Source organism: Lepidothrix coronata, unplaced genomic scaffold (assembly GCF_001604755.1).
Source record: "Lepidothrix coronata isolate B3197 unplaced genomic scaffold, Lepidothrix_coronata-1.0 Scaffold96, whole genome shotgun sequence".
NCBI classification, from domain to species: domain Eukaryota; kingdom Metazoa; phylum Chordata; class Aves; order Passeriformes; family Pipridae; genus Lepidothrix; species Lepidothrix coronata.
This window is the reverse complement of record NW_016690276.1, coordinates 2670974-2694284: the sequence shown is the minus strand read 5'-3', so window position 1 is coordinate 2694284 and position 23311 is coordinate 2670974. Positions and strand designations below refer to the sequence as shown.

Sequence of the window (23311 nt, the reverse complement as noted above, 5' to 3'; positions counted from 1 at the left end):
TTTTTATTAGAACATTTTTCTATGCAAACAGTAACTCATTTTTTATGAAACAAATGTGGCCTATGTAGTTTGCTGTCTTGCTCTGAAGGGATCTCTTTTCAGGAAAGCTGGACTATTTAATAATCTTCAATCTATATTATGCTTTATGTGCAGCCTTGTGTTAGAATGGTATTGTTTCTGATTCATAGGTAAGACAGATTACCCCCAAAATACGGGCTTATATCCCAGAAGAAAAAACAGACTTAGCGTATTTTTATTAAAACTGCTGAATTTGACATCTCTTGGAACATGGAAGGAAAGAGGATTTCAAGATGTAGCAAAAGCTTACTGGTTTTCAAGATTCATGGCTTGAGTTGCGTGTGGTTGGCTGGTCCTGAGTTATTTGTGGCATTTTAACAGTGGTTTGAATTTCAGCTAGTATTGCCTGGAAGGAGTAGAGCAACGGTTTGTGGCCAGTAATGGCTCAGGTTACAAGTAGGTACATACTATAGCAACTGAAATGTGCTGGAGATGAACTTGGTCTCTGTGTCGAATCACTGGCGGTTTCTTTAGTATTAGGTTAGTTCCTCTTCAATTTACAATGGCTTAGTCAGGTATTCTGATGTTTTCACCCCAAGGCACAGGTTCAGTGCCTCTAAAAACCATCTAGGAATGAAGGACCTGGACAAATTATCTCCAGTATTATAGTACCTTGGCAGAGATGGAGGGAAGTCTGGTCAGTAATTGTGAAACACTTTTCCATAGTTTTGCCATTGCTAGACCGCCTTCAGAAACATTTGTGGTGCAAAGTGATGATCAACAAGAAAGGAGGATGTAGCAGCTGGTCTTTAATAATGTGGTGCTCTCATGTAAGATACTTGAGAGCCCTGACTTCATCACTAATACCTGTAATGATACCATGATATACTGTTGTTTTTATAGTTTTGTTGGAAGCTATTATGAAGAATGGAAGTACTGCTGGGGGAGGCGCTTACTGCCGAAAACCAGCCAGTAGCAGTGATCAAAGTAAGCCCAATAGCACGAAGGAGAGCAATGCATCTGCTACAGGTGAAAGTGGAAAAGGCTACACCAAAGACCAAATGGAAGGAGTTTTAAGGTATGGCCTTGCTTAAATATGTCACTGCTTTTCATTTTGTGTATTATGTACTTAGCATCTAAAGAAGCCACAGAAAAAATAAGGTTAGTTAAAAGAGTTACTTCTACTGAAGGGTAGTTGAAAGGAATAGGAGAGTTTTGCTGTTTTTAAAACTCTGTATGAGATGCTGTCACTGTCTGCAAGAAAGATGATACTCCTTTCTTTAAACCGTCAGTGTTACTTTATGTAATGATTATACTTAAAATAGTTATGAAGTAGATCTCATGGTAAATGGAAGAAGTGATGAAAATTCTGTAGTACAACTTGCAGGACAGTGTTTCTAATAAATATTTTTATACTGAAGATACATGCTTGCTCCTGAAGTTTATTTTCAAGCTAATCTTCTTGTACAGGCTTGTCTTAGATGAGCATTAAAATGATTTTGTTCTGAAAGTAAAGGTGTCTGAGAAGCACTGAAGCACAGAGTCTGAGCTGCATCATAAACTCTGTGCTTGAGTGCAGTTTGATAGTATTAAGATGGGGTGGCATCACAAAAGGAGGATGTGCAAAAAGAAACAGAAGTCAATGAAAATGTCCTTTTGAGGCAAGGAACTGTTAAGTCATCACTATATACTTGCTGGCTGTAGGAGCAAGAAAAATATTGTTTGATATGTGCCCTGATTTCTGGTAAAGGAGTATGGATGTAGCCATTCTAAAATTGCACACCTCAAAACCCACCTGTATTTTCAGATAAGCCTAGCCCAAATATTTTCAAGGGAGCTTGAAGGGAAATCAAAAGGTGCCCATCTCCCTAGTTTGTGTAGATTGGATGAACTGTCGTGCAAAACAGAAATTTGTGAGGGATTTTTTTTTGTGTGCATGTGTGAAATACATGTTGCTGTTGATATTATCTTGGGATCTTTTCCTGAAGTTCAATAATCTGTTCAGCTGTGCTAACAGTGAGGAGAAAGTAGCTTTTATTTGTTGATACAGAAGCTTTGCATTCAGACAGGTTGACAGCAGCATCTCTGACATGGTTATCCTCTTGGTGTTGTTATTTACTATAGCTTTCATTTGCCATCATTCTCTGCTTAATTAATGTTATTGCCCTTCATAATGCATCTGAAGTGAAACACAAATAAGGATGTACATCTTTAGCCACCTTGTACAACCTGTTAAAATGAGTGTAGAATGTGTGTGTACACACGTGTGGGAGACAAAATACCCAGAAGTCCTCTGTAAAATGAGGCTTAGATCAAATTAAGACATGTAACATACTTCTAGAAAGCTGCTACAAGGAAGGCTCTGTTACTGCCAGTATTCACTCACCTGTGACGTGCCATTCTGAGCTGCAGTCTGCTTTGACATCAGGCTCTCTGCAAGATCTGCCTTTTTGTTTGTTTTACCAGAAGGTATGTTGCCTACTTTGTCTTGACTAAAATGATGAAGTAGAGCCAGTTTTTCTCTCTGGTAGGCTTTTGTGTAATTCAGTATTGCTTCCTTGAAGGGATTCCCTAGATGCCAGATAAACTTAATCCAGTTTGTTAAGATCAGACAGAGTTAGAGGTATTCACAGAAGTTGCACATTGAGGATAATCTTGATGCAACACCGCCTCAAGAATATTGAATACTAAATACAGGTTTTTAAAACCTACCAATATCTTTACAAAATAAGAAATTGTAATAGCTTACAAAACAACCCATGTTTGTTTGTATTTTACATAACACTTAAAATCATCCAGTTATATAGCAGTTTATAAACCTCTGGAGAGAGACTGAATTTTGGTTTAGATGTGCAACGATCAACAGAGCAAGTCTCCAGTTCACACTGCAAGTTTTGAAAAGTTTGTCGTGTTTTCATTTGGGGACATCAACAAACCACTTAAAATATTTGTGGTTAGGAATTAAAAAGCATATGTGCCTTGCTAATGAGAACAGAGTTAAGTATGGCTAAATGGGCTAAAACTTAACAGAAAAATATAACACATTCAGTGGTGATAGCTGAGAGAAAGTTCATGTTTAAACGACAGTGAGAACAAGGTTCCTAGCTGGAAACATGACAGGCTGCATATGTTATTGCTTCAGTCAGGCCCCAGACTTTTCCAGTTAAATGAAATTTGCCCCTCAGGGGAGGGTATTCTTCAGAGAGTAGAGCTTGTCACCACCATATGTTTCTGCCATACCACAGTGGAATAGTTTTCAGACTTTTGAATTGGTTAAAGAAATACTGTGTGGCTTTAAATAGTGTTTCAAGTCTGATTTTTGTCTTTTCTTCCTGTAAGAAAAGAAATTTTTAGATAGCAGGGTAGCAAAATCTTCAAACTTTAATAAATTCTGACTCTCACAATGAATTTGACTCTTAACAAAGTTGGTTTGCATTTGTAAGATTTGAAAGATGGTGATAATCCTCAAGTATTCTTCCCTCTAGGAGTTTTTGGTTCTTATAAGTAATTGAATGTAGGTGGAGAGAAAGCATTCCTGCTTTAACTACACATGCCATTTCCAACACTTTTGTTGGAAACTTCAGTGAGCAGTTGGATGGGGGGACTGACTGGGCTCTCTGGCTTGGTTAGAGTTCCTGGTGTTGTCCAGCTATCTTGAATTTGCTTGTGACAATTCACTGTGATTTAAGAAGCACAGTGAAGACATGCTGAGAGCAATATAACTCATTTAACTGTAATAATTTTCATCAGGGTTACTCTACTAATGTGAGTAGGTATAAGTACAGACAAGCACCTCTGTGTTGGTTTTATTTTTTCCACATACACAGGGGACACTGCTCACTAGCAAGCTACCATAACAGTTCTGTAGAGTGTTACATGAGCTTGCAAGTTGCTCAACAGGGAGAAGCGTAAGATGTAATATATTTCCACTGATTGCATAAGTGCTGGGAAATGCTTTGTTCCTTGTGGGAACCTTGCTCACTGTTTGTGTGATGGTTTGAAGCCTGAGATGTACCAAAGCACTTTGTTGCTTTTAAATTGAAATGCTTTGAAAATACCATCTGTAGTGCATGCATCTTTTTCTTAATGATTCTTATTTTGTCACTGAGAACTGGATGAAGTTGCCTTAACACCTTTAGGTGATCTGCATGTCGGAAATATTGACAAGAGACTGACAGAAATATCTTAGGACCCACAGCAGACTTAACATCTTGTTAGAGCAAGTGCCCTAGAAGTCTCTTGGCAATTAAAAGCTACCCGAGCAATGTCATCTTAAGACAAATGTGTGAGAATCGTGTGCACAACAAAAAAAAAGGGAGAATTTGCTTTTGGATTTTGTGATCTTTGCTTTAAAGCAATTCCTTCACTCTTTCATGTGGCATTTTTTGCTGAGATAAAGAAATGAAACATTTTTGTAAAAAAAAGAAAATTTAAACTTTTCTTTTTCTTCTAGTTCACTTAACTGAAGAAGTACTGATTGGGATTAGTTACTGAAGTTCTTAATTACTCTAAAAAAATCCTGTTCATAATATCTGCCCACTTGTACCAAGTGTGCAGACCCTTTTTGTGGACTAGCATGAAATTAAAAAAAAAGGATCATTTGCCTGCTGTGTATTAATCTTTTCCATTTCTTTTTATGCTTCAAAGTGTGTATTATCTGTTGTCTACTACATGATTTAAAAAAATAGTTTCTGACACATGTTCTATGATATATACAGGCTCTCTTTAAATGACCTTAAAATTCATATGGTGTTTGATCTCTTTGGTCTCTTTTTAGTGAATAAGCCATAGCATATATTCCATATTACCTTTTTCACATCTGAAAGATAACTGCCATGATAAGTAGTATGCTAGAGTTGGGTTTCTGTCTTATGAAAACTGTGGTGGAATACTGCTTTTTCTGCCATTGCCAGTGCCTGCTTCTTGGAAGAAAACACAACAACGAAATTTTGTATTTATATCTTTGAGATAGAACCAAAACAAATCAAAAGAGGCATGAGTTCTATAGAAACCTTGCAAGGCAAGATTAAGTGTCATCCAGTAGTGGTTAAGAATAGTCAGTAGTTTGATTTTGAATTCGCATAGTAAACCAAAAAATTGCCTCTACACATTTCATGAATCAGACTAGAAGGAGTGTAAGTTGTGTGACTGACTTTCCAGGCATTCTACTGAGGCTTCTGCAAATTCAGCAAAAAGAGATATATTGGTTCTTTTCTAACATGGGGTCAAGAAGATAATTCACTGAAAGCAGATTAATAAAAGCAATCAACATCTGCTGAAATGGAAAAAAAAAAAAAAAACAAACCATCAGAGCAAAGAAATCAGGGCATGCCTTTAATTAGGCTGTAGAACTACTATGAACTGTTGAAATAACCGGTTGAATGGTTGCGAAATTAAGGTGAAAATCATATTCATAGAGCCTGTCATGGAAAAGTGGCACAGAAGATATGATGGACTTTGTCAGAAAGCTCCTGCCTTTAATTTACACTTTTTATGACTAAAAGCTTAAATCAAATCTAGAGGAAAGTATGCTGATGTAAACACAGCCTTGAGTATTTCATATAATTCACACAGTAGAAACAAACTGATCATGTACATGCCAGAGCAAGGTACTAAGACAAGCACCCAGATATGGTATTGAATCTATTAGTACAACAGAGATTTGAAATTTCTGGTGCATTTGTTCCAGAAACTAGGGATATGCTGGTACCAGCTTGAGTTCCTCAACAATGCTGCAACCTTCTCTTCCCAATCTAGACCATTTTTTGCAGACCACGCTTATGTCACCCAAACTGTGACTGGCACATTCCTAATTCAGCTGCAAGGGAATTTGCATCAGGCCCTCTGGCATCACTGGAAATTTGACCTGTATAGAAATTGGTCTGCATTTTACTGTGTTTTTCTGCTCAGCTCTAGGATTGGAAGTAAGTGTAGCTTCCTCTTGCTCAGTTCTTTGTCATACCATTCACATTGCTGCTCACTGCGCTGCTCAGTTCAGTTTATCATTGGGAGAAATAATTGTGACTGCCCTCACAACTGCTGGAGATTGTGGTCAAAGTATTTGTCTTTAGGGCTGTCCCTGTGTATGTAGACAGAGGCTTTGGAATGCCCTTTGGAATACCTAGTGATGCTCAAAACTTCGTGACTGTGGATTGCTGTGGGCATTTGATACAGAAATGCAAACGTCTCCAGTAGGTTTTGTTAATCTGATAAAAGCTGTCAATGCTGACCTAATCTGAATTGTAGATTTGAAAAGTGAACCAAGAAGCACAGCTGTAGGATCATATCATTCTGTAGTCACAGGAGAACCAGTGGTAGTAGCCCCAGAATTTCTGCAGGTGAGAACAGACTTTTCAGGACCTGAGGGGCTTCCTCTACTGCCAGCTATCAGAGCATGGAGAGGAGCCCAGTGTCAAGCAGAATTGGTAGTTACTCCAGTTTCAAGCTGGCTGACGAGTTCTGCTGTAGGTGCTGGGATAGTGGAGCTTTGCAAGTCATGGCAAGTTACCTCTGTCACCAGACTGGGCATGTATGTAGGCCATTGCTTGCTCTCATGCTGTTTGAGAAATCTATTCTCTAAAAGTCAGGTATTATTTCAGGAACATCCAGTAATGTACCCTCTTAAAACAGTCAGCAAATCTGTTAACCAGAAGGACAGTGCCAAGGTGTTGGCAGGGGACTAACAATTCAACAAGGACAGAAATTAGCAAAACAACAGAAATAATTTTATAGTCATTTAGATACAAAAATGATCCAACCAGGAATGAAAAGCACAAGGTAAGCACTTCACAAAAAACAAAACCCCAAACAAAGTATCAGTAAAAACACCAGACTTCCAGTAAGCCATAAATAAATAACAACAACCACAACAAAAACCATTCAATGCAAAATGAGCAGGCAATGAACAAGTGATGTGTCCACAGGAATTTTAAAAAGAAACCTCCATGTCGAACTTACATATGCAAGAAAATTAGCAGTAGGAACTACAGTGCCTTAAGGGGCAGGAAGACAAACACAGCAATTTGAAATGCAGCATTCAGGAAGTTAGTTGTTCATGCTGAGAGTGTTGCAGGATAGGTATTTCAGGTGCAGTTAAAAGCCAGAAGTAACATCAGTGATTGGGCTTTTCCAAGATCTCCCCTGGTTTTACTCTTTATTTTAGCCTGCCTCTGCTGGCTGATGTTGTGTGCCCTGCAATAATAGAGAAGTGGGAAAAGGATGGATCCTACCATCCATCTGCTCTCCTGTGACAAATCTCCACAGGACAGTTCAGTGGTGCAGGTGAGGGATTCTGGCTGACTGAGCATCATCAGTCGTCAGCCTACTAGAGAGATGGGGTGGGGAATATGTCCAAAAAGGTCTGCATCTGCTGAAGGACAAGGGTCAAATTGACCATGGCCTTCAACAGCTTCCAGCAGATGGAGAGAAATTTTTCATTTGGATAGTGGAGTATGGGGGAAGAAGACTTGGTGAATCTGTGCAAAGCCTGTGAATGCCATCTCTTTAAGGATGGGGAGGGATGGGTGTGCCAGGCCCTGGTGGGGCTCCAGTGGTTGAGAAGCCTCGTGACTGCACAGCACATGTGTGACCTGAGGATCTGGTGAGTTGACAAACCCTACAGTTTGTCCTCTGATAAACTGCCTTACCAGGTTGAGTTTGGGATGCACTGAAGTTTTCCCTCTCAGGAGAGCATCACAAACACTGATAACTTTGTTTAATTGGAAAACACCTTTTAATCATCTTTGCTTTTCCCAACATCCCTCATACAAAGCAGCTGCAGTACAAGTTTTGGTTTAAAGCTCTCATAGACTTTGCTGAGGGGGAGAAAACTGAGGTCTTATTCTGTAATGATTGCCTTGAATGATGCTCTGTCAGGGACCTCCTGGCTGAAGTCACTGACTCCCTTCCAATACAAAACTGCATTAACTAGGTGCTAGCTACTTGCAGTCCAGATGCTTTTTGCCTTGAAGTGGCCAAGCAATGGTATAAAACTGTTGGCTAATATAGCAAGGGCTTCATAGCATAAGGTCATTGCTGAGATTTCCAGGCTTAGATATGGTTTTTGGCCCTTGTGCATTTGTACAATCATGTAATGTTTTTTATCTTTAAAGCTTGACCTGCCTAATCCAAAGTCATGCTAAATTCTAAAAAATTGCCATGTGGATATGCATGTTCCACATCTGTGTGTGCAGAATTTTTCGTTTAACAAAGCGATCACTAGGAAAGACTTGCAAAGAGAAAATAGAAATGTGATATACCTTGGCTGGACACTTGTTTCTTGATAATAAAAATACCACATTTGTGGACCAGGTTCAGGATAGCTGTTGTATGGAGGAGATTGCATTAATCCTTTGGATATGACCCACAACGCAGGTTTCTCCCTGCACTTTCTCATCAGGGAGCAGTTCTGGTTTGATGTGCTGGCTCTGAGCAGATCATGGTGTCTGAAGCTGGTGGGTCACATGCTGACCTAAACATCCTCTGATTGATACCATTCCTGCTTCTCCCTTGAGGGTTGCCCACTGTGAAACTTTCATTGGTTGTAAATGGGAGGGAACTCTCATGTGAATTTTGGGGGGGTGAGAAGAACAGGTTAGCATCTATTGTTTTGGGTTTTTTCTCCTCTTGGCTTCCTAGAGTTGTGAAATAATGCATATCAAGTCTGCAAATAAGTAAACTTTCATGGGTTTATTTTTTCATGTCTGTTCCTTTCATGAGAAATTCCTATATGCTCTTGAGGGAGAAAGTTGTCAAGGATACCCTGGTGACTTGCTATGTAATTTTATATCAACTGAAGTTCTGAAGAGTCTGGTCCACAAACAAGTAATTCAGAAACTGAGTTACTGAAGAGAACTTAGATTTGATGCCAAGAGAGCAATTTCATTAAATAAAAGCCTAATTTGATACTGTTACATGTTTAAGTAAAGCTACCTGTTGTTGACAGAGTTCCTAAGTCATCCAGGTACGGAGGCTAAGGATTAAGGGATTTGTATACTACCACATTTTTTTTCTGCTTGTACAAATTACGAAACAAAAGTTACCAGTACTCAGAGTATAATTTAATGTATTTTCTTTCCATTCTTTCTCGATGGATTCACTGTGTTCTTTTTAGTTAGTTTTATCGGCTTCCTAACTGGAGCTTATTAAATGTTACTTCAGTATAATGAGCTATATTTATTTCACAGGATGTTTGTGTTGGCAGATGCTTGCGCACATTCAATTCAGTGCTCTTGCGAGCATTACACCGAGACTTCCATAAAAGCTGGTATTATTTGAACACAGGAAACAGGATCCCTCATATGAAACTTGATTTGATCAATTTGTGAACTAGGAAGGACCACACATGACGGCGTGGTTGTACTTCTGATGCTCTCATTCCCTTAATTACAGGCTACCCATACTCCTTTCATGGGAATGCCAAAGGCTTGCTTGCCACCTTTTTTTCCACTTGGCTATCCTGTGTGTAGTCTTGGCAACATTAAATCCATATTTTTGTAGAAATTTGTGTGTTTAAAAGAATACAGGTACAGTTACAGCCATGTGAAGACACTCACATGAAGCTTTTAAAATATTTATGGATGTAATTTCTATTTCTTGCTCAAATCAGCCCCCTATTTTTTTGGTATGCACCCAATGTCAGCATACCTTATTTCTGCAGTGCAAGTTTATGATTCAGCCTTATTTTTCTAGGTTTCTGAATTCTTACCCAAGTAACTTGGTTTGATTTTTAAGGTGTATTTACTGGTTTGGTCAGTTCTTCCTGCCCACATAAGAATCTATGTTCTCCCTTCCCCCGTAACTGTTTTTTCTTTCTTCTGGGTATTGTAAAGTATACCAAATGATTACATCATTTCCAGATTTTGCTTTTCCTGTCTGGGTGAGACAGCCTACAGGAATATTTCCAAGTTTTCAGAGTTTTAAAAAAAAGTTACACTTGAATGTGTGGGATGAGCCAAATGTATAAATGTTTCTTTGAATTTACATAAACACTTACAGAAAGATTGTTAAAAATCTAGGTGCATTCCCAGCAGCAGAAGTATTTTCACATGTCTTATTTCCCTGAAAAGTGAATGCTTGAATGATGTTATGACTTGACTTTTGTTTGGAGAAAGAGAGGTATTGTTTGGTTTGTTTTATGTGTGTACTGAAGTGCGTTTGCTGTTTACAGTCGAAACAGGCCTTCCTACCTGCTAGCTCTGCGAGGAAAATTTAGAATCTTCTTTTTATGCATTACTAACACCAATATTAATATAACTGGAGATGAGGAGTGCTACAGGAATTGCAAACTGAAATCCTTTCTTACAGCTGTGGTAGTACTACAGCAGAATAGGTTAAAGAAATGTATATAGTAAGTAATTTTGAGTACAGCAGTTTATTTTGCTTAGTAGTGAGTCTATTATGAAAAAGGGCATTCTTTGTTTCTAGAGTAGGTATTTCAAAATATTTTATATTGAAAGCGAGAGATGTAATGTAATGCAAAAGTGCAATGTATTACCTCATTTGCATCTGTGTTCTAACATACTGCTTTTACATCTTTTTGTTTGCAACATTTTGCTTCATTTTCTTTTGCAGTATAAAGAAATGTAAAAATTACTATGAAGTCCTTGGGGTGTCAAAGGATGCAGGTGAAGAAGACCTAAAGAAGGCTTATAGAAAACTTGCTTTGAAATTCCACCCAGACAAAAACCATGCACCTGGAGCAACAGAGGCTTTTAAAAGTAAAATACCATTTTTAATTAATTTTTTTTTAATTATTAAACTTTGTCCAAAGAAATTTATCTGCATTGGTCACTTGTCTTCTTACAAAATTGTCCATGTGTTTAGTAGCTAATATTAGACTGGCATTTTTATTCAAGAAAATATTTGACCTTTATTATATTAGAAGTATAGATAACTGTGGACTTTTGCAGTAGAGTTCTGTTTCAGAGGACTGACTGTAATGTTCAGGTACAGGGAGCAAATACTTGATCTGTGAAACCCAATTGCACTTTTTTACTGTTGTTGACTTAATGTAGTCAATTGAATTCTACTACCTTGAATTTTTATTTTTACTGTACTGGAGCTTGGAAAAAAAACAAAGCTATTCTTGATAGGAAAATGCAGTTTTTAGTGAGTCATGTGCCACACTGTTACCTTTTCCTTAAAATTTCTTGTATTAGTGTAGTTTTACTACGTTTTCCACACAAAAACTCATGAGTTCAAACATGGCCTTATTAATAGTTGCCTTGGACTATTTTTTAGGTAAAATTTAGTCTGACTTGATCTTATCTAAGGCTGCCAAGCTTAACCCTGCATAAGGGAAATTGTTGAGGAAAAGCTTTTTAAAGAAAACTACACCTTCATCTCAGATGAAGAAAAATGTGAATCTATAGGAAATGACCATGCATAAATAAACAGTCTGATTGTGGTACATCTTTTTTATTTTTTTCTTGTGTGAGGTTTACATGCAGACATTTGAAAAAATCATTCGGATAAAACACTTAAATTGGGGAGGGAAAAAAAGAAAAAAAAAAGTCCTGAGCAAGACTTCTGATACAGACTTGAAGAGGTAATTATAATAATATATTAACAATTCCAAATGAAAAAGTAGATACAGCTTAACAGGAAAGTTGATTGGTAATGATTAATTTAATACAGGCATGTGATGTCTTTATCTTAAAAAAAGGTATTATTCTTATAAAATTGTCTCAGGCCCTAGGAATAAAAGTTCTTCCTTGTTAATAGCATTTTAAATAATCTTTAAAATGTTAAAAATCAGTTTCTTAATCTTTAATATTTTATTTAACATTAGCACTTCGTACAAGTCTGATTTCTTCAGTTTAATTTCACTTTCTGGTTCTTAACTAGATAAATAAATGAACAGAAAATTTTGTAGGGGAATCTTGTTGACTAAAAGTTATTTAATGAAAACTAGCATTTTCTTGCATTGAAATTATTGTGATTTTTTTGTATGGCTGAGTATATTTATGGTTTAGTTTTCCTTTAAGGGTGTCTGATGAATTTCTGACATCTGTCTGAGAAAAGGAATTAATAATAATAGTTTTTATTTCATAATGATGCTTTATTTTAAGGAAAGGTCACATTAGAAAACAGAATTGAGTTTCATGATAGGCAAGGTACTTAGATCTTGAGCTACCTACTGCTCTTCTGTTGTATTGAGCAGTCTCACTGAGATTGAATTTCAGATTAAAAAGTTTGTGCAAATATAATGACTTTTATTCTCTTGGTATCTCTTTTACACACTTCAGCAGAAATCTTTCTTTGAAACTTCTGAGTAGTGCTTTTTATGTCCTTTTATTAAAGAAAATCATATTAGAATCAAATCTGTTGTGAATTAGGATCAGATAATGAAAAGCAATTAACAAATAGGCATACAGTGTGGTGACAGTATGGTGTCTTCACTTTATGTGCAGTCACCTGATTGGTCTCCCCAGATTCTTAATTCTTGAGAAAATCTAAATTTTTACTACCAATTTTAACCTTGTACTGAGCAACAGAGCAATACTTGGTGTCAGTGTATATTGTGATCTCAGTGCAAATTACCAGGCTTCATTTCTTTGGGTTTTCTCCACTTAAAGGAATTACTAATGATTTTTTTCTAAGGGCATCTTAAAAGACACATAGCTAAAACTCATTAACTTTTTCTTAGATTGGATAATGTTTAAAATATTAATTATAAGCTGTAGTCTTACTTTCCTGTGTTGAGATTATAATGTTGCACCTTTTATGAACTTTTGATGACTGATGGCTTTTCAACACTGAAAAAACATAATCCCTGTGTCTTGGGTTGGTTGGCTGCAAAAGAAACCTTTTGTTGGAGAGGCCTGGAGGAGAGAGAAGAAAGGAAGGCAGAAAAGGTTTAATGAAGTAATGACTGAGTGAAGATGGTTCATCCAGTGGCAACAGAAATTTTTTCTTCAGTCTGCAAGAGCTGTATGTCTGTGCACAGCAAGAAAAAAAGGTTGTAAAGTCAGCAGAATATGTGGGGTTTCTCGCTGATTTTTTTCCATGGTCACCTAACTCAGTTTTTTTTTTCTTTCTACTGTCAGAATTGAAGTTGTTCATTTGTGATAACTTAGCATAAATGAGGACAAGCATCCAGGCCAGGCACTCCAAACATTGAGGTCATACTGACAGCCTTAGGAACACATGTGTTCCTCTTGTGCTTACACGTTCTATTCTTCATGTTATGTCATACAAACCTCTGTTATTAATCTAATTCATAAAATATCCTCAGAAGCATTAAGAAAAATACACTCATGCTCCTGTAGACAACGAATTTGATGCATTCAAAGAACTGACCATTTATGAAATGAAACTAAAGAAAACCTAGTCTATGATTTTTTTTTTAAAGCTGGGCTGCTAGGGAAAACTGCACTTTGCAAGTACCCAGCTGCAGAGCTTTCATTGAAATGCCTGATGCTTTTTTTGTAATTGCAGTGAGAGAACATTTCCACAGGTGTAGGTGTTCTCCTAGAAAAAGAAACAAAGCTCTCCTGCCTTCTGCCTCCTTCAACAGGATAAAAGGCCTTTGAATAGCGTTGGTGGGAAACCTTGTGGAAACTATTCTGAGAGCAGCAGAGATGTTTCTGGACCTTCTTCTACTGCAGTTGTTTTGTAACATGCAATAAAGGACATCGTTTGCTGCCTGTTTTTTGACTTTGAAATTGCAATTCTCATGCTGGAATAACTTTTATCATTAATTTACGGGAGTTGTCTTTTATTCCTTGCTTCAGAAATCGGAAATGCATATGCTGTGCTGAGTAATCCAGAAAAACGAAAGCAGTATGACTTTACAGGAAGTGAAGAGCAAACATGCAATCACCCTAGCAACGGTAGATTCAACTTCCATAGAGGCTGTGAGGCAGATATTACTCCGGAGGATCTGTTCAACATGTTTTTCGGAGGGGCCTTTCCGACAGGTATTTGTATACATCAGTATAATTTTTGGTATGTACTGCACAGAGTGGTATTAGAGTTTGTGACATTATAAAACAGTAGAATTATTCCAACCTACCTCCAACCCTAGCTTTTCAATCTGCATCACAGTTTATTTTTCCCCCAAGTGTTGCTAAATCCCAAAAATGTCAGTTCACTTCTTTGGGGTTACTATCATAGAGCTTAAAATGTTTATTTTAAACAACTTCGACTTTGTAAGATACTTAATGTTATTTTATGTGCCATTGTGCAGTAATGTTAAGTACTTTGGTCCTGACCTCTAAATAGTACTTTTTTCCCATTATTTAAATGTGGATATTTCTTTCCTCAGGTAGTGTACATTCATTTTCTAATGGTCGTGCTGGCTACAGTCATCCTAATCAGCACCGTCAGAGTGGACATGAGAGGGAGGAAGAGAGGGGTGATGTATGTTTAATCACTATTGGCTTTAAACTTTGGATTGTGAAATTTGCTGGTAGTCACTGTCAGTGATGTGATTGTACAGGAGCTCTGTACTGTAGAGGAGGGTTTGTACTTGCCAATTAGGTATTTTAAAACTTCGCTGGGTGGTAATTTTACTGATTGGCAAATAGACCTGCAAATTTGAGAAGCTTTTGTAAATCTGTTGTTGAATGTCACTGTCTTTCTGGTGACTGGTGTTATTAGCCTAAATATGCCACTAATTCTGGCCACTAAGCCTTGCTGCATTTAAAAATGTATTTGGGCTGAGGTAAGAATTGAACTCAATATTCACCTACATGAATTATCTATAGTCCTGTATAATTACATATCACTGTATAGATGAGACCAAATCATGGCATACAATGTAACTGAATCCAGCTTTTATTTGGTAGTTGCTCGTGGGTACCTGCTAACCCATGAACTCTCTCTCGCACTCTGTGAATATTGTGTATGCATTAGAAAGTTCAGATAGTACCACAGTGATTGCAATTACAGTTTTTCTAGCAGCCTTTGAGGCTTAAAGCAGAAAGTCACACTTAGCATTAAATCTTGTCAAATTTATCTGCTTACTTGATGCTTATTTATGAAATACCTGCACTGTTTTGTTCCTTAGGGAGGTTTCTCTATGGTCATCCAGCTGATGCCTATTATTGTGTTGATCTTTGTCTCCTTGTTGAGCCAGTTGATGGTATCTAACCCTCCTTACGCCTTATACCCAAGATCGTAAGTAGTGCTTAATTACATTACCTTAAAACAGAGGGGAAGGTGATGTAATCACCCTCTCCCACTTAGAAGCATTTTAATGAGCCTACCATTAGTTTGTCCTTGATTTCCCACTGTGAGGAAAAGGAGAGAACATGTAGACAGAGCAGAACAAAACTTAAAATTTAGGTACTAAGAACATGCTGAGAACACAATGGAGAACAGAGGTCATCAACACCTGGAGTTTGGGAGGTCCAATACAAGGCAGTGGGTCCATGCAACACGGCATGTTGCAAAGGTGGTTGCATCTCCAACACATTTAATCAAATACTGAAACCTGCTAAGGCTCATTGTTCTTTTAGGGGTGATCTGTGTTTGCAGTAAGCGAAGTACTTGAAAGCAACTTTCTCAGCCTTACTTAAGTGTTAAACTAGATGAGGGCTGGGAAAACTGTCTATTCTTTTACTTCATTTTAGGTGATGGCAAAGTAGTTTATCTTCATCTTCTTGTGAAGAATTCCACTAGTGGGACTTACCTGTTTTGTACAGTAGGGTATATAAGCCTTTTTTCCTTGCAAGAAATAAATAACTTGAATCAAGCTTGCAGCTAGCTAGTAGACTTAACCCACTCGCCACAATGGTTTTAAAGGTCCTTAGTTCCTTGCAGAGCTCTCAGCCCCACAACAGAAAGGTTTCTTTTCTCCTGATTTTCATAGTTCTTTATTTCTGGACTGTGGTGTTTCTCCCTTCTGCAGTTAAGCTGTTGTGATGCTTAGAAACGCTTCTCTGCCAGAATGTTTGCATCCAATCTTTGGTTTTTAATCTGCAGAATGCCAGCAGGAGAATGGATTTATCAGGGCTGGCAGCGAACACTTTAGAATGGAGGTACCTGTATATACTGGGTTGCTACAGAATAGTGACCTGATTTCCTTTCTGTTGAGTTTGAATGTCATTTTCTATTACCAAAGCTTACATTTGGCTAAAGAGGTATGAAACAAGTGTCTTAGTAAAGTGGGGGGTTTTTTGAGTTCAAGTGTTAAAGCAGCAGAAGTTCAGGTGAATGCAGTAATTCTATTCCATATCAGATTATGTGGCCATTCCTTTCATTACTTGTCTTGAAATGGCAAATTCAGTAATAAGTTGGTATTATTATATAATAGCAATATCTCTTAAAAGTCTCTTTTTGGTGTAAAAAAAAATCAAATTAATATTTAGTCTCTCTCTCCCCTGCCTCCTTTCTTGCAGAAGTACAGGGCAGGTCATAAAAATGCAGACAGAAAACTTGGGTGTCATTTACTATGTCAACAAGGACTTCAGAAATGAATACAAAGGAGTGTCATTACAGAAAGTGGAAAAAAGTGTGGAAGAGGATTATGTGTCCAACATTCGTAATAATTGTTGGAAGGAGAGACAACAAAGTAAGTTTGGTAATATGTGTAATTCCATGAAAGCATGCATTACTATAAAAATATATTATCGTAGGCAAGAATGAAATGCTTGTATTACTAAAATGTCTCAATGCAAAAGCAGGTGTAAGGTTCTCTACTGTTTCTCACTTCAAAGGTGTCTCCAGTGTCACTTAATTTCTGAGTTTTACACCGTGACCTAACAACCATCTGCAAATCATCAGCAATTTCAACCTGCTGCTTTATTATCTGTGACCATTTCTCAGAAAATTAAAGACTACACTGAATTGATAATGACAAAGCTTTTGTCCTTAACTTACGGCAGTTTCTAAGAATTCTAATGTCTTCCACATTATTTCATCATGGCAATATCTCATTTTCCTATAAATAAATAAACCGAAAGCTTTCCCAGGGAGGGGAAAAAAAAATCTGCCTTGGACCACAGTACATACAAACACTGCTCTTCCAGGCAACCAAGGACAGGCAGCATGTCCTGTAAAATATCATAAGCTCTAAATCAGTGCTGCATCTTTTGCCAGCGCTGAATTATTTTTCTCCCTGGACTTGGTACCATGGCTATATCAGACCCTATAAACAAGGGTGTTTTCAGTTTACCATCTGTTTCTCCAACCTCATATTATACAATGAGCTATTTTCTTTCAAAAGCCTAGAATTCAGTTTTAAAGCATAAGAATACTGAATAGCAGCAGCCATCTCCAAATCAGCATCAATTTTAACCTGTTATTCTATTATTTGTGACCATTTTGTGAGCCTTTCATGCTCTATGAGAACAGTGCTGCTAAAAAGACATCAGTGTTGAAACCAGATGGTTTTAACTTTTCAGGTGGTAAACTTCAGTAATGGCTTACTGGAAGAATAATTAATTCATGAACTATCAGTGAACTGACCAGAGGCAAACAGAATGCTCTTTGCTGTGTAAAATCACATGAAATCACATGTTCCTGCACAGCTTTACTCTCTGCAGTCCAGTGCTGCCAGGCCTTTCAGCTGAGATGGCCACTCAGTTTTTCCCAGCTGTAAAAAATAGTTTACAAAAATGAGAGGTGCTTTTTAACAAAAATTAAAGACAAGAAATAATCCAGCACAATAAAAAGAAGATGTATTATTTATACATTTTTTCATCAGAGTATATAGATCTGAAAGGATAGTTTGCTTTTATTGACCTAGTCATTACACTTAAATTTAGTGGTATGTTACATTTGTGTCTTCTGTAATATATTTACTATATAAATATTTTTGAAAAGGCTTCGTTGATAGGCAGTTCCACCTGAGGAGGAAAGAAGGAGAAAGATTACCTTTCTCATATTTCAGCAGTTATTTTTGACGTGCTTACTTTTTAAAGCATGATCTGAGTCCTGGACAATGCAAGGAGGCTTATCCTTCTGTATGTACATATTTAGTGGGAAAAATGTGATTGCTACAGAGACATCTGACCCCAGTAAAAAGAACAAAAATAGTCTGAAGGTGGTGACTGTCATGTTGTTTACTACTTGTAATTTATCAAGTTGTGAAAACAACTTGATCAAATTGATTTTGTGTAAGAGGCCCCTAATGGATTTTCTCTATTGACAGAAAACAGCTGATTTTGTGGGCTTATGGATTTAAAATACCTGTTGTGCGTTGGATCTCCTTGACAGTAAAAATCTATCCAGCACTGATTGACATTTAAGAATGCCTTGCTAATCGATTTTTGTTTGAAGTGATGAAAAAGATTTTACAGAATTAAAATGCTTGACAATGTCAAGCTGCTGAACACCATTATAATACAGAGAGTTCTTAATTATTAATACCTCTGAATCACTGAAGCAGTATCAGTTGAAGTAAAAGGTTTAACATTCAGAATGGATTTTTTTGGGCGTAGACAAGATGTTACAGCTGTCAATAATATACAAGATCACTGAGTGTGGCCTATATTTTTATTGTTTAATTAGGTCTGACAGTAGTTGTAGGGGACTTTTTGTTGCTTTGTTCTTGTTGGGGTTTTTTGGTTTGGGTTTTTCATTTAATCAGATGCTTCTGTATGAACTGTGAGGGAGCTCAAAGGCTGTTATGGCTTTATCTGCTCAAAAAGATTCAATGCTTATCAAGATCCAGCAAAGTGTAGCAGTGCTGTTTACGTGATATCTGAGAGAAGTTAGAATAGACAGAAAGAAAAAAGGGCAAGGATTAAACCTGAGGTGTTTTGTACAACTCTAAGCAGGAATATGTCATGTGCCAAGTGTCCAGTTTTTAACCAAAAAAATCTTTTCTCTTTTTTTCCTTAAAGAAACAGACTTACTTTATGCAGCAAAAGTATATCGAGACGACCGTCTCCGAAAGAAGGCGGAGTCCATGTCCATGGAGAACTGCAAAGAACTAGAACGGCTGACCAGCCTCTATCGAGGAGGATGAGCTACAGTTGTACATTACATCTTTACGTATGCTGTTATCTCTCTTGTAAATTAAGAAGAGATTTAGTTTCACCATGAATGCTGCTGGAAAAGAAGGGTGGATGTAAAACTCTACTGTGTAGCTGTTTCCAGAAACCTTATGCTGAAATATTATTTAATGGCTTCTTTACCTACTGTGAAATATAGGTAACTTTAATTGTCTAGATTTTACTTCAAAGCTTCTGTGAATTCTTTCAGCAGAGAGAATAGCTCAGAAAGGATGCTGTACTTGTAGAGACTTAGTCATAGTGGTTCTCCTCTAACATATTTGCCATGTAAATATCTGTGGAAAGAACACTTTGTGTATATACGAGTTAAATGACTTTCTATTTAAAATCTCAGAAATTTAGTTCCATACTACATTTTGTCTCACTGATGGAATAAATAGTATGATTACATTACTCCTATTCAGATGTCAAGTGTGTGGAGTTTAAACAATAATTTTTAATATTTTATCTCTAACTCTATGTAAAATCTTCTAGGTTTGCCAGCTTAGAGGAACTTGGTATTTTTAAATATAACGGCATATATTCCTAAATATCTGTTGGGGTATATTGATCTGGTGTAGAGTAGCAGTCTAGCTGTTTTAGTTTTTTAGCATTTCTAAGCAATGCTGAGAAAACTTCAGAATGACACTAATCTCTTTTCAAAGTAAATATTTGCAAATGCTGTACAGACCATTGTAAACATTGCTTTTAGTACTTGCAACAGTTTACAGCTGCTCTACCATTTGGTATTCCAGTAGTAGTAAATCCATACGTATGGTTAACATGCATCCGTAGCTTCCTTAATTTTCACTGGAAAGGCAGAGAAAAACATGCAACAGTTAAAACTGTATAAAAAAAAAAAACTATTTTTTTTCCTGGCAGGCTTCCATTTTTTTACTGCATTTTTATTTCAAGCTAGGTCCCAGCACTAATTCCTCAATGGGCACTGCAAGTGGAACACGGAAATTTTGCTAAGGACAAGGTATGTGCCTTTCAACCCTTTTGCCAACTATTTAAATGCTTTGCTGCTTTGCAGTGTGCCCCTATGGCCAGAGCTCTATCACTGGTCCCGAGACAGAAGAGGCCTACCAGGGAATGCATTTTTTGGGACCAGATTGTTGCTGGACTGACTTCCTAGAAATGAGCAAACCTACTGTTTGGCTCCTACACACAAGATCATGTAACTCAGTGGCATGTAAGTGGAAACTACATGTTGCCACACCTGCTGATGCAAAGAGGTGTTCTGAAGCAGCTGAGTACAATGTACTTAAAGTTTATCAAAGCGTGTTGAAAATGTTTTTAGGTTCAGTAGCTGATGTTTTTTACATTTTAACAGTGTTATGCAGGGGAATGTTTCTTGTATTTGAGAATGCCAGATAGCTCATAATATGGGCAGTGTTTTTTGTTTGAGAAAACTGCTATCTTTGAACAATGCTGTAAATTTACGTGGACCCAAATTTTCCTCCAAAACTGGAAGTTTAAATACTTTGACTGACTTCATTGCAACTCCTCCTGATCTAGAGCAGGATATGACTTTGCAGATATGCTAAATGTGATTGCTCTAAGTGACCCAGAAATCATTTTGCATATATCCCTTTTCTAAACTGTCCCAGCAGAAATGTCTTCTATTGAATTGGTATAACATGAGACTAGCTGCAGGCTTTTAACTAAGCAGCTAAACCAGCATTCAAGGTGGACATCATAGCTTGAGGCACAAAGCAGAACTAAAAGTTGCAGAAACAACAACAACAAAAAAGAAGGGTTGCTGTACTGGATGTCCTTTCTAAGACTATAGTAAAAGGGTGCAGAAGTAATGCAAAGGCATCCAAATGTTTGAAATATGCAATAGAAATTTATGGAGAAAACATGATTCCCTGGATTTTGTAACTGTCCAGAATGTATTGTAATTATACTAATGAAAACAAACTATCAAAGTACATACTGGTACTCCTGTGTCTTCTTAATAGAAGAAAATTGTTCGGAAGGCTTTAACAAGTACTTGGGCCTTCCCATTCACAAATGAGTCTGAGCTTGCAGGTGATATTTTAGTTAATAGAAAAATGGATATATAACACACTTGTCAAATATCAGAACAGTGAAGTCAGAGTGAAGAGATGGTCTTAGCAAAGCTGCCCCTAATAATACAATGGGCTATGTCTGCCCTGCAGCCTCTTCTGCTGCAGGTGAGAAGTAGGTAAATGGACAGACGCTGAGCTGTGTGAGGCTGGTTAGATTGCTGTCGGTACCTCAGCAAACTGGAATAATGCAGTGGCTGTGTCCTATGGCAACACAGACACCCCAGTAGTTTAAAAGTGCTACATTTCATTTGACTGTCTATTGCAGTTGGCATTTTCAAAGAAGGAAACGATATGTTTACACTGGTGGGAAAATGCCACTCAGTATTGAACAGATCGAGTAGCTGCACACTTTGAAATATGCACTAATGTGCAAAAGGATGCTATGATAATATAAAGGTTAAGCTGCTCTAAATATGACCTGCAGACATTCTTTTAATATTCCAAGTGGTGTTTTTCTCTTGATTGTTACTTTTTTCCTCAAGTCTGAAGGTTTTTTCCTTCGGAAATGTCATTATCTTCCCTGCTTTTGTTAAAGGAATCTGCTGAAAAGTTCAGAACTAATTTTCTCATGGTTGAAATTGAAGAGAGCGGAGTACTCGAATCTTTTCTGATGACCTTTCTTCAGAAAAAACAAAACTGTATTTGAACGGCCTGGCTAAAAATCCCTCAACTTTTTTAGCTACCGATTCCTTACTCTTTATTAAAGATAACATGAGCATGGGTTCTTGACTTTTTCCTTTAAAAGGGCAAGCAGGAAAGTCCTGCAAAAAGTGAAAAATCTTGGCATGAATCTTTGACACTGCGCAATGAGAAAGGGAGATGATTTGCATCTGCTGAAATATAACATCAGTACGTGTTCTATTTATGGAGCATCGTGAGTCACAAGCGAGTTCAGTGTTCACATCGGATCGACATTTCCCTACAAGTTCCCTGTTTAGGCATAAGAAGTCTAAATTGGAAGTTTTTACTTTTTTAAGAAGAGTCTTGATTCTTTAATAAGTTTCCAAGAAAACATAGAACATTACAGCACTAAAATGCAACAGATGCATTTAAATACGTAGCAGAGACAACTTTAAATTATAAAAAATTTCAATATAATTTTGTAATGAATGTTGTAAAAAGATTAAAATGAGAGGGCAGGAACATTTTTTTAAGGTTGTATGTTCCATAAGTTTCAGTCATTCCTTAAGAAATTGTTATTCTCTCTTGTAGCTCTGTCAAAGAAACCAGAAGGAAAGTGTAATTGTAAAAGCAGACATTTGGTTTTTAAAGAAACAGGTAATATATGAATTCATTAAGCTATAACTTAACATGTAATATAATGCAATACATATAGGAAAGAAATAGGCCATTTGTTGTGGTTTGGCCTCAGCCATCAAATAAGCACCACATAGCCACCGGCTCACACCCCCCAGAGTGGGACAGGGAGGAGAATCAGAAAGAAGGTAAAACCTGTGGGTTGAGATGAGATCGGTTTAATACTTGAAATAAAATATCAATAATAGATAGTAATGCATACTTCTCCAGGATAATTGTGAGACTTCTCAGTCTAGCAGGAATTAGGTTTGAGTATTGGATATCTCCCCATTTTTAGAAATAATAGTAAAATGCAGTGTTTAGTTACAATGTTATCCTTCATGCTGAATATACATTTTCCTTAAGTACTTGTTTGTTCCATGTATAGAAAAGCTGTCATTGGGATGGGAGACTAAATTCCCATTAATAGCAATACAGGAGCCACCTCGCAGATGCTTTTGCATAGCTTTTATTCATAATGTGACAGAGAACCAAGTAAAATTCATCACTGAGCATGATACCTACAAATCATAGAAAGCCAGTTGCATTTTTAGACATTTTTAGTGTATAGTAGGGCATATTTTAATAAATGAGGGGACCAAGGTTGTCCCAGGTAGCATTTTCAAAATACTACCAGAAGCTCACACAAGATAATTTTATGGGGTTCTCTTTTAAGTATCTCTCTAATATGACCAAGTCTTTATCAAATTGCTGTGTCTGCATGGCTTGGATTAAGAAGGAGGTATGGATTCTCAGTATTCAAATAAATTTGTCTTTTTGAATGAGCTTTTCCTCTCTTACTTACGAAAAAGTGGCTTTTCTCTGTTTTGGGCTTCTTAAAAAGAGATTTAAAAACTTCACTGGACCTATACCTTAGGAAACATCAGCAGTTCCCATGTGAGCACCTTTGTTTTCATTTTGTTTCATGCTTCAGTACTGGCATCTAAACAAAATCTTCAGGTAAGTGCTCTAGTC

General features: G+C 37.1%; 1 protein-coding gene across 1 annotated transcript in view; it reads left to right on the top strand.

The window, feature by feature from the left end:
* DNAJB14 (DnaJ heat shock protein family (Hsp40) member B14) overlaps window positions 1-23119 on the top strand; it is a 28056-nt gene extending 4937 nt beyond the window's left edge. The window contains exons 2-8 of the mRNA XM_017822244.1: window positions 922-1096; window positions 10591-10736; window positions 13755-13940; window positions 14288-14382; window positions 15032-15141; window positions 16365-16537; window positions 18813-23119. Of these exons, the coding sequence (XP_017677733.1) occupies window positions 922-1096; window positions 10591-10736; window positions 13755-13940; window positions 14288-14382; window positions 15032-15141; window positions 16365-16537; window positions 18813-18937 (1010 nt within the window). The 3' untranslated portion in view covers window positions 18938-23119. The remainder of the gene's footprint in view (window positions 1-921; window positions 1097-10590; window positions 10737-13754; window positions 13941-14287; window positions 14383-15031; window positions 15142-16364; window positions 16538-18812) is intronic.
* The last annotated feature ends 192 nt before the right edge of the window (window positions 23120-23311 follow it).